Source organism: Pelodiscus sinensis, chromosome 4, assembly GCF_049634645.1.
Source record: "Pelodiscus sinensis isolate JC-2024 chromosome 4, ASM4963464v1, whole genome shotgun sequence".
In the NCBI taxonomy this organism is placed as follows: domain Eukaryota; kingdom Metazoa; phylum Chordata; order Testudines; family Trionychidae; genus Pelodiscus; species Pelodiscus sinensis.
This window is the reverse complement of record NC_134714.1, coordinates 63,491,276-63,503,460: the sequence shown is the minus strand read 5'-3', so window position 1 is coordinate 63,503,460 and position 12,185 is coordinate 63,491,276. Positions and strand designations below refer to the sequence as shown.

Here is a 12,185-nt window from a genome sequence, read left to right as displayed (position 1 = left end):
CTGGAGAGACTACATTTCCCAGCAGCCAGTGGTGCGGGATAGTGGTCAGGCCCAGCGGCGCAGGGGAACCGGTCGGCCGGACAGTGGGGGCGGCGCGGAGATGGCGGTCGATAAGGAGCTGTTGCAGCTGGATCTCTACGCCTTGCTGGGGGTTGGGGAGAAGGCGTCGGAGAAGGAGGTCAGGCCTGGCCGGAGGGGGATGGGACGTCGGGCTCCCGCGGCCCCTGCAGCGCGTGTGGGGCCGCCCAGGGCCTGACCCCACGGGGGTGGCGGCGTGTCCCGCGCGCTCCCTGCCGCCGGTGCGGGAAAGCGCGTGTGGGGCTGCCCCGCCGGGGGTAGAAAAGCGGCAGCCTGTGCAGCGAGTCGTGCGCCAGCTTGAGCCCCCAGCAGCGATGCGGGGCCCGTGTTGGGCGGGGGGAGTGAAACCCCAGAGCGCGGCAAAGCCTTAAGTAACTTGGGTCCCCCTCCGCTGATGCTAGAGACGCCGCGTGGAACTGGGGGAGATGTGGAGATCTTGAGGCACAGAGGCACCGTTGGGGTGCGCCGTAGGGCAAGAGTTACTGGGGTAGATGGTGACCAGTGATAGGAAGGGCGAAGAGGAGGCAGGTGTGATGCATGTAACTTACTTCAGAGCCCTTAGGAACATCTAGTTTGTTGTAATTGTCTGTATGATGTCCATTAAAATCCCATAAATGTTTGCAAGCTTCTATTCACAATACCTGGGCCACTGGCTTTTACTGTATCTGTATCAACCACTGTCTCATCTGAACAGCGCTCTTTTTTCCCCCCAGCAAAGCCACAGTAGTTGGTTCCATTATCGTGGAGCTCATCTGAGTGCTCATCAGAAGGCAGACTTATGTTAAGGATGGATCCAGTGACTTTGCTTTAACAGCCTGTGATTAAAATGTCCTAAAACAAAGATAAAGAATAGAGAAAAAATGGGATTAAAACAAAAGACACTATGCATAATGTATCCAGTCAAATTTGCAAGACATGAACTCAATAGCTACATTTGGGCACAATTTGCCATTCCACATAAAAATTCCTCTAAGTTCTGGGAAGAAGCGAGGGCTGCTTTGTTTCTAGATCTTTGCATTTTGGTGCTGCCTGTGGACCTGCCTGGTCTATATTAGAATAATAGAATCATAGAATAATAGGACTGGAAGGGACCTCGAGAGGTCATCGAGTCCAGCCCCCCGCCCTCAAGGCAGGACCAAGCTCCGTCTACACCATCCCTGACAGATGTCTATCTAACCTGTTCTTAAATATCTCCAGAGAGGGAGAGTCCACCACCTCCCTTGGCAATTTATTCCAATATTTGACCACCCTGACAGTTAGGAATTTTTTCCTAATGTCCAATCTAAACCTCCCCTGCTGCACTTTAAGCCCATTACTCCTTGTCCTGTCCTCAGTAACCAAGAGGAACAAATTTTCTCCTTCCTCCTTGTGACACCCTTTTAGATATTTGAAACCCGCTATCATGTCCCCCCTTAATCTTCTTTTTTCCAAACTAAACAAGCCCAGTTCATAGGTCATGTTCTCTAAACCTTTAATCATTCTTGTCACTCTTCTCTGTACCCTTTCCAATTTCTCCACATCTTTCTTGAAATGTGGCGCCCAGAACTGGACACAGTACTCCAGCTGAGGCCTAACTAGTGCAGAGTAGAGCGGCAGAATGACTTCACGAGTTTTGCTTACAACACACCTGTTGATACAACCTAGAATCATATTTGCTTTTTTTGCAACAGCATCACACTGTTGACTCATATTCAACTTGTGGTCCACTATGACCCCAAGATCCCTTTCCGCCATGCTCCTTCCTAGACAGTCGCTTCCCATCTTGTATGTATGGAACTGATTGTTCCTTCCTAAGTGGAGCACTTTGCATTTCTCTTTATTAAACCTCATCCTGTTTACCTCTGACCATTTCTCTAACTTGCTAAGGTCATTTTGAATTATGTCCCTATCCTCCAAAGAAGTTGCAACCCCACCCAGTTTGGTATCATCTGCAAACTTAATAAGCATACTCTCTATCCCAATATCTACATCATTGATGAAGATATTGAACAGTACGGGTCCCAAAACAGACCCTTGCGGAACTCCACTTGTTATCCCTTTCCAGCAGGATTTAGCACCGTTAACAACAACACTCTGACTACGGTTATCCAGCCAATTATGCACCCACCTTATCGTGGCCCTATCTAAGTTATATTTGCCTAGTTTATCAATAAGAATATCATGCAAGACTGTATCAAATGCCTTACTAAAGTCTAGGTATATGACATCCACCGCTTCTCCCTTATCCACAAGATTCGTTATCCTATCAAAGAAAGCTATCCGATTAGACCAACATTAAGTCTTTATTGATGACTGTGTAACTTTATTTCTCAGTTTAGCCCAGTATTCCTTGTTGTCATGACTGGGCAATCAAAATAACAGGACTCTGTCACACATAACATTTCTTTACCTATTTGTAGACAGTTGCTATGCCTCTATTTGCCCCTTACTCTAGATAGAATATTATTCTGTCATTTTCAAAACTCTTGTAATCATTATTCACCAGTGAATTCTCTTTATTTGCCTCTCTTGAAATGGTTGCATTTCTCCTAGCTGAAGCCTAACTAATACTGTGTTTCACTGTTTATGTAGAAAGGGCCCCTGACTTGCTAGGTACTTTATAGATATAGACTAAAACAAATCCCTGTCCTGAAAAAGTGCAATATAAATCAATAACACAAACACAGGGAATGGAGAAAGGAAACCACGGATTTGGGGGATGGGAGTGAGAGAAGGGCAGAGAGGTGGGAGAAAAGACTATAGAGACTAGGATATGGAACTCTGATTTGGAGCATTCTGTCATATGTTGGTTCCTGGAATTTTAAAATTACGTTTTTAGAAAATGTTTATGGAGAGGTTAGCAGATTGTTAATTGTGTGTATAATCTTGCTTGTTTTCTTTGAGATTTTGCTATTAATTCCCAGTATAACCATTATTGTTTTGGTCAGTGTTGCATTGTGATTCTTAATCATGTTGCTGTATTTGATAGAACAGAAAATATTTGCTTGCTTGCTGACCTCCTTCTGTACTCTAGTCACTGTGCAGTATTTTCTGTTTTGTCTTGTCTTGAACATGTGGGGTCAAATCATGTCCCTGTTGGAGTTAATTGGAAAATTCTCATTGGCTTCAGTGGAGCTGCAATTCACTCATATTTATTTACAGTTCTTTAAATAGATACCATCAACTTGAAATCTAGTCTGTTTAATAAAAGAGTTTAAAAAGTACTAAAACTAGTTTCCTGTACTAAGTCTGCATGAGTCTCTTCAACAACTTTGGGGATTTGCAGTTCCATTTTCCTCCTCCTCCTCTCCCCCCAGCCCTACTTTCTCCTTTATTGTTTTAAAGACCCTCTCAAATAATAGAGGAATCTGACTATAGAAAAGTAAGTGACATTAACTAAATACAGAGTTAACATTAACTTTGTTCAATTGATAAATAATCTTTTACTCTAATTTTCAGTAGGGATATTAAAATGCATTTAAGTAAACATGGGCTGGCAGTTGACTCCTCGAGAGCCAATATGCACTGGAAGCTGATACAGAACCAGCAAAATATGGGGGGGGGGAGGTGGAAGGTGGCTCCCCAGGAGTTGGTACATGTGAGAAGCTGGCTTTTAAGCCAGATACTCATGCATACCAGGAGCCTGCGTGTAACTGTTAAGGTTAAGTGATGAGCCCAGGCTCATCCGTTATCCATGTGCATGGTTACACTTTCACATTCCTAAATTCTCAGTTACAGTAACATTGGTAGGTAAATTTTAGATACAAGTATGATGTTTAAGTTGAAAGGGTCCTTTCAATTAGGTAGAAGTAAAAACTAGCACTAAAATAAGCAGGCATAGCCCATTGTCTTTAGTAGGGATATAATAGAATAACTGTTTAAACTGTTGACCGATAAGCATGAGCTTACCAGTTACTGTGAACAGTTACACGCAGGCTTCAGCCCCGTGCTGGGGGAGCCGGCTGCCATTCCATGCTGATGCCTCTGATACAGAGGCAGCAGTGTGGAGGTGGCAGCCAGTTCATTGGGAAGGGGGCTGCAGGTCTTCCCAGGGTATTCTAGGATGCATTTCATCAGGCCCTGGTGACTTGCAGACATCCCAGGGAGCCAGCTGCTGCCTGTGCTCCAGGTGTATGTAACTGCTGAAAATTTCAGCAGTTACATGGTTACCCAGTTACCTGCTTTTTAAAATCCCTCGTCTTCAGTCAAGTTGCACCCTGCTTCTCCAGGGCTGAATAGAGTCATGAATATCTAACTTTATCGAAAGGAGATATATGAACAACTTTTAAATAGTTTTGAATCCATTTCTTTAACTTAACGTTGAGGCCCTGTTGTATCATCATGTGATTTCCTTGTCAAGTTAGTAGATAGTTTGAGGAATGTGTAACAGAAACTTGATGGGCATCATTGGTATTTTTGTATTTATTAAGTTGGGGAGTAAGATATTTAAGAAGGAAATGTATTAACATGTTTCTAAAATAATATTTTGTAAAGGTTTGTGGAGTATTTTTTTTTATTTTTATTTTTTTTTCTAATCCTATCCAACCCAAATCATTAACAAACTCTAGGTTTCCACAGGGCAACTCATTCCCACTCTATTATTTAAAACTGCTAATACCATTGCAACTGTATTTGTGATTGCCCACAAATTCACTGTCATTCTCACTTCAGTTCAGTAGGGAAAGTGACCCTAAGGACTTTGTATGAGGGGCAGATGTTAGTACCCTGAAAACTTCCATCATATTCTTTTAATGGAAGCTGTTTCCTGAGACTCTGTGCTTGCCATTGGATCCATGCAGGTAGCAATCATCTGTGCTTCCATGCAGGCATGAAAGACAGCCTACTTGGATCAGATCTTAAATTTACCAATTTGGCATGAACTAACCATTTGACTTGCCGGTTTGTATTACCAGTTAAAAATGTGATTGTATTCAAGGATCAGCACAGTAATGTGGCAAATCTGTTGGTGACATGAGCTGCCTGAAAGCAATATCTTTATGTGAAGTATCTGAAGCATCCCAGAGACTGGGTAATCTACAAAGGAGTCAGTCAGAGATCACCATAAACTGTAAACGAAGGGAGGAATTATTTTTCCATAGTAGAAATGTAAAATCCCAATTAATTAGTTCACTGGTTAAACTTAACACTTAAACAGGGGAGGGGGGCTGCTCCAGCTGGGCTGGAACAGCCCTCCCCCACTGCGGCAGTCTCCAGCCCCTATCAGTTAACTATTCACATTCCTAATCCTTAGGTCAATTGTTTAGAAGTCCTAATTGATATAATCACATTAGAGTGTTCCTCTGACAGTGTATAGATGTGTATAGATGATCTGTGATTTAGAAAACTCCTTTTAGTTTTTAACGGATTCTCATTTACAGTGGTGTTTTATTTAGGTGGCTTTTTTTTAGCAGCTGGTTGTCTACACTGTTACTTATATATGTCCACCAGGTGGTGTATGAACACCACAAGTTCTCACCAGCCAACTTATTAAGCAATTTTTTGGCAGTTGGCTAGAGGTCACTCTTCTCTTGCTTGCAAGTATAAAATCAAGAAAGATTTCCTATGATAGAGAGAACTCAGATTTTTATATGCCACTGGTATGATTTTAACACTTTTGTTGACTTCCTTTTGAACTGTAAGAAATGCTGTGTTTACATGATCTCTGTGGTGGCATATCTATTGCTGCAAGCAGGGAGAGGAACCCCCTGAAACTAACATGGATGTATGAGACCGTTACTAAAATGGCATAGTATTTGGTCAAATTTTCTCTCCTTGCTAATATCCATTGTTAAGCAGTGTGCTGTATGAACTCCATTCCAAATAATTCCATCTGCAGAGAATACCCCCTCCCTTCCTGAATTGCTGATGATTGTGCTCCCTTATATTAAACTTGGCCTTGGCTGTAGTGGTCTACTGATTTGTGACTGTAATGCTTGATTATTGCAATATGCTCTATCTAGGTGTAAAATCTATGGCTTTAAAAAGCTGTGACTGTGATTGCTGACCTACTTGGCATCTTGGGCTGGAATGTTTTCCTGTTGCGGTGTGATGTGATTACAAGGGAAGACCCATATAGAGAAGTTGAGCTTTAAACAACCTCCTGTTGTTGCATTAAGATCGTTTTATTTACCTAACCAGCTGCCAGTGATGGCATCAGTGTCCTAGTCTTTCCGTATTTGCTAGGTTGCCTGTGGCACTCCCACACCTGCCAGAGAATGCTGGCAGCTAATCTTAAGTCCTTTTTTACACAACACTCAATTGTACATCTCTTGTGTTTCCTATGTGATGCTTTTGTCCTAAATGCCATTGTGTGAGGAGAATTACAATCATTAGTGAATCTCTGTTTTGGCTCTTACAGGTTAAGAAAGCATATAGGCAGAAAGCCCTGACTTGCCATCCAGATAAGAACCCAGACAATCCCAGAGCAGGTAAGATCAGTCTTGGTGGATACAAGCAGGTTATCCCTGTTAGTCCTAGTTGCATGAACAACTGGGAGTGGCTGTTTGTTTTTCTGTTGCACAGCTCTGTTTTTGCAAGTAATTATGGAGTGCCTGTGTTACTGAGTGTATGCACGTATCTCTGAGGTCTTGTCTACACATTGAGCTAATGCACACTTATGGAGTTGTGATTTCTACAGCGCACCAACTTGTGCATTAACTGGCCCGTGTAAACCCTGCAGGTATGCTCTAGGGATGTGAATGTTTATCTGAGTAAAGAGTTAACTGATCAACCCCAGGCTCATCTGTTAACCCTCACAGTTACATGCACTCCCTTTCTCCCCTGTGCTGCTGACTAGGGATGTTAGATAGCATGTAATTGAATTTTAATGGTTACACGACTATTCAATAGTCCCTGGGGTCGGGGCTAGCAGCCAACACGCTCCCGGCCCTGTTTCTGGAGAGCCCCTGCCACCTTGTGCTGCTGCCTGTGTTTAAAAACGGGCTCCCTGTGCAGACTGGCTGCTGCCCCGCGCTGCTGCCTCTAATACAGCAGCTCACCCCACCCCTTGCATGTAAATGTGTAACCACTAACAATTTCAGTGGTTACATGTTTGCACAAACATATTTTAACATCTCTGCTATGCACTAAAGGTTCCTTAATGTGTGTTAAGGTGGTAGTAAAATGCACTTTCATGTGCAAAGGAAGGTCTGTGTGGACCAATTAATGTGCAGCATTTTAGTGTACTTTAGAAATTACAAATCTGTAAGTGCACATTTCTCTACAGTATAGACAAGCGCCGAGATACATTCATCATTATCAGGTAACTGAGTTATATCCCAATGGCTTCCAGGTCATTCTTCTAATCTGCAGCCCTAAAAATCTCTAGGGTTCAATATAAAACTGGTATATCATTATTGATTGATATTTTGGTAGTGCCCATTGTAAGAAAATAATATATGCTATATGCAAGCCTCCATATACAGGCAGTCCCCGAGTTACGCGGATCCGACCGCAGTTACGAACGGGGCTTTTCTCGCCCCGGAGGATGGGAGTGACGGGACACCCAGATGCGCCGCGGTCTGCCGCCCCCGTCCTCTGGGGCGAGAAAAGCTGCTCCCCGTCTCCCTGGTCTGCAGGGAGACGGGGAGCAAAGCCTTGGAGCACGCCCGCAGCGGGACAGCCCGGGTGCGCTTGAGCTGTCCCCCTGCGGGCGTGCTCTGCGGCTTTGCTCCCTGTCTCCTGACCAGCAGACCAGGGAGATGGGGAGCAAAGCCTTGGAGCACACCAGCAGTGGGACAGCCGCGGCGCGCCTGGACTGTCCCGCTGCCCGCGTGCTCTGCGACTTTGCTCCGCGTCTCCCAGGTCAGCAGACCAGGGAGACGGAGCAAAGCTGTGGAGGACTTGGGCGGTCTCGCCACCCCAATCTCCCTGGTCTGCTGGGGGGCGGTGCAGCTAGTGCCCCCCCCCTCAGCAGACCAGGCTTTTCTTGCCTACCCCTGGGGTAGAGCAGCTGGGGGCTGCCGGTTGGTCCCGCAGCGCTGCTCCGGACCAACCCGGCAGCACCCCAGCTGCTCTGCCCCAGGCGTCCTGATTCAGCCGCTGCTGGTCAGTTTCAGCAGCAGCTGAATCAGGACGCCTGGGGCAGAGCAGCTGGGGTGCTGCTGGATTGCTCCAGTAGCGCCAAGGAGCCGCGCTACTGGAGCAACCCAGCAGCACCCCAGCTGCTCTGCCCCAGGCGTGCCCAAGTCAGCCGCTGCTGAAACTGACCAGCGGCTGACTACAGGAAGCCCCAGGCAGAGTTGCTCTGCCCCAGGCTTCCTGGAATCAGCCGCTGATCAGTTTCAGCAGCAGCTGACTTGGGGACGCCTGGGTTTCTTAAGTTGAATCTGTATGTAAGTCAGAACTGGCGTCCAGATTCAGCCGCGGTTGAAACTGATCAGTTCCGGCTGACGCCAGTTCCGACTTACATACAGATTCAACTTAAGAACAAACCTACAGTCCCTATCTTGTACGTAACTCGGGGACTGCCTGTATTGTGCAGTAAAATCGTTCTAAATTATGGACAATGCCCTTCATTCTACAACTGTTAAATATACATGTTAATTAATTAAATATGAAAATGAATAATACCATCCACGTGTTGAAGCCACTTATGTTAATTTTGATATTCAGTTTATTTTATTTTATGGTGTCCCTCATACTTTTCAGTTTTTTTATGCCATAGATTTGTTTACTGATTGCATATAAATGTTCTGTAGCTACTTTCAGAGGGAAGATGGTCCTTATATGGCGCTTTGGTAGGCAGTGAAGATAGTTAGTGGGGTTGCCAGATGGTTTCAACAAAAATACCGGACATACTTGACATTACATCACAATCGACATTACAACTTATTTAGAAAATACCGGACACTTATATTTTCTCATTTATATTTTCTCAATTTGTTTCCCGCACAGAAAGCTCAAATACTAGACTGTTTGGTTCAAAACCGGACACCTGGCAATCCTAATAGTTGGGGATTATGCAATAAGAACATGAGCTGAATCCTTCTTGTAAAATGATCAGTGGCGAAACAGTTAACATTTCAGAAATAATATCCCATTGAGATGAAAGGGAGAATGCCTACTTATCAGGACTGTGCCCCGTTCCCCCAGGCTATTTGCAGGTTCAGGAATGCTTTACTGCAGGGTTGGGGAACCTAAGGCCTGGGAGCCAGATGTAGCCCTCAGCTTGCTGGGATCCAGCTCCTGAGGTTTGGGGCTACTCCCAGTATTGGGGAGCCTGTGCTGATGCTCTAGCCCCCAACCGTCCCACTATGGGGGTGGAGTGCACAAAATCTCCTAGGCTGGGCCCCCCTAGGCTCTGGTATGTGAGGAGTGTCTTTCTCCTTCTCAGTTGGTGGCCATGTCATTGAGGGTTTGCAGGGGTTGTGTTTTTTGCTTTTCACTTGTGTGTGGCCCCTGACATTTTTTATGAGTCAGTGCCCCCCAACACAAAAAAAGTTCCCCACCCCGCTTTACTGCATAGGTTACATTTGATTTCATATTTACAAGATTTCCTTCAGAACCTGAAGGTCCAGAAATAGTTTTTTTTTCTCTTTAAATGAAAGCTTAGATAATAGAGCATAGTTTTGTGAGTGACTTCCAGAGCCATGGGCTATAGGCTGGCTTATAAATACTTTTGAAAAGTTATTCTCTCTAGAAATCTATAGCTGTCTTCCCTGGGGGCAGGGGACTGGACTCAATGACCTCTTGAGGTCCCTTCCAGTCCTAGTTCTATGAAAAGGGAATTCCTTCCTCTGATATGTAGCCAGAGGCTCTGATCGCTGCTTACTTGGTTTTCTGTCTGATCCCTCTTTCCTTTCCAATCCCCAGAGGAACTCTTCCACCAGCTGTCTCAGGCCTTAGCAGTTCTAACCGATGCAGCAGCAAGGGTAAGGATGTCCATCCCTGGGACATGGTGGCAGCATATGTTACCTCTGTCTGCCAAATATCTTCTTCTATATATTTTAGAGAGTTTGTACATCTGTCTGTGACCATCCATTTGTATGTGAGTCCGTTTGTTCGAGAACGCCTCCTAACTGGTAAAATCTCGGCCCACCAAATTCGGTACACAGCTTCCTCTTATAACTTCAAGTAAGATCAGGGTTTGGTTGTGCCAGGACAATGGGATGTGATTGTCAAATGAGAAGGAAGGGATGTGGGAGCAGGAACAGTTACTCACAAAGGACCTTGGGGAGCAGCAAGTGTCCCAACCAACAGCACAGCACCCGCTATCCCAGCCTGCCCCAGCCAGCCTGGAGGAGAAGCCAGCGGTCGAGCTGCAAAGCTGTTGTTCCCTCCCCACCTCGGGCTGGTCATAAGGAGAAATCAGCAGATGGCCTGTGCTGTCCCCACCCCAGGTAAGCCCTGGAGAGAACACCTCACCCCAAGCTGAAGCTGTCAGATGGCCTTTTCATCCCTGCTGCTCCTTGTTCTGTCATCCATCAGTACTGAGAACAGCCTCTCTCCATCTTCTCTGGAACCCCTCTTCAGGTAGTTAAAGGCTGTGATCAAATATCCCCTCACTCTTCTCTCTGCATATGAAATAAGCCCAAATTCCTCAGCCTTTCCTCATAGGTCATGTGCTCTAACCCCTTCATTTGGTTTAATCAATAGAGTTTATGGCTCTTTTCTGTAAGATTTACATGTTCTAAAGTGTGTATCTAGCCTCCGTGAGGTCAGATGGGGATAGGTACTGTATAAGAACCTAGACAGATATTCTTGGTCTGATACACTGTGGGGGTGGCGGAGTGGCATCTTTGGCTAAGGTCATGTTTACCAGCATATTGAATTGGGACATCACCCAAAGTTTAACAAAAAAATTAAGGGCCTGGTTTGAAGGGAGACTGAGTACTGCAATTCCTCTTGAGCATTCACAACACTCCCTAAAATCAGATCATGCCTGTAAAAAAATAAGTAGGCAGGTAGACCCCTTAATTTCATGTGTTTAAAGACACATTTAGGGAACAGTAAGTATCTTCTTCAATTTATAAAGACAAAAATGTCTGAAAAAAGTAAGATCATGTTGCTTTTATTCTGAGTTAATATTTGCTAATACAAAGTACAACTTTCAATACATGTGAGATCTCTTGTCCAGAGTCTGTCAAGGTGGCATAACTGAAATGAGTGGAGGAGATTAACTTATAACCTTGAACCCCAGTTCATGTAACTGATATCTGTCCTTGCACTAAAACAACTCCACAAGCTACCAATTTAAGGTCCATAAATAATCCAGAAATATAAAGAGAGATAATTTAAAACCAAATGTTTACCGCAAGCCAATAACTGTGTCTAGTTAAGAGAAACAGAAAGGCTTATCAAAATTCCAGAAGATAAGCTTTTAAAACAATAAATAAATCTCTGTGAAAGACTGGCCAAAATTTTAGTTTATTCTCTCTTAGATGATGGTATTCTTGATTCCAAGAACTTATCCTCCATTTTTAAAGTGTATGAGTGGGAGCGTGAGAAATTCCGCTTAGAAAACCCAAATATTCATGAAGTAAAACACCACCAGTTTTTCCTCCAGTATTTAAAATAAAGACCATGCTTATTGTTCATAAATGTATGTATAGAAGTGAACAGTCCCACATCGCTCTGTCAAACTAAGCATGTGCAGGAATCTGTGCAGAATCAGCACCTTATTTACCACACAGCAGTGTTGTGAAGATCATTGGGCAAGATACTTAACTCATGTAAAGCATCATAGCTCCATTGGTCTCAGTGAAACTATGCAAGTTTACACTAGCTGAGGATCTGGACCTAATGTGCTATATAAATACAAAATTATTATTAATTACAGTTAGTGTAGAATTCTGCCATTAACTGGTCAGACACTATTTTCCAATTCTAGACAAGCTATGCATTCTGCATATAAAGTCTTTCCTAGAAAATAATTGTTTGTTTTAAACTTTAAAGTAAGGCAAACCTGATCTCTCACCCAACAGATTATTATTCTACACCATTTGGAAAATGACCTTCCTCACCAATGTTATCAGTGCCTTCAATGGCCTCTTTTCCTCCCACTGAAGATGGGTCAAACTTTCCATGCTGCATCTTGAGGTTCTTAGCCTGGGTGTTGTCATAATTTCAAAATAGTTTTTAACATCTTGAGTTTTTATGGATGCCGCCAGCAATGGCTAGAAAACTCT

At 44.1% G+C, this 12,185-nt stretch overlaps 1 protein-coding gene across 3 annotated transcripts in view; it reads left to right on the top strand.

Moving 5' to 3' along the window:
- Positions 1-19: 19 nt before the first annotated feature.
- The window catches only part of DNAJC17 (DnaJ heat shock protein family (Hsp40) member C17), a 32,471-nt gene continuing 20,305 nt past the window's right edge, over positions 20-12,185 (top strand). For all 3 annotated transcript variants that reach the window (XR_012903435.1, XM_075927114.1, XM_014576318.3), the window contains exons 1-3: positions 20-178; positions 6,416-6,485; positions 9,871-9,929. Coding sequence is in view for 2 of the 3 variants with exons in the window: in XM_075927114.1 (XP_075783229.1) it covers positions 101-178; positions 6,416-6,485; positions 9,871-9,929 (207 nt within the window). In the remaining variant the exon portion in view is untranslated. The remainder of the gene's footprint in view (positions 179-6,415; positions 6,486-9,870; positions 9,930-12,185) is intronic.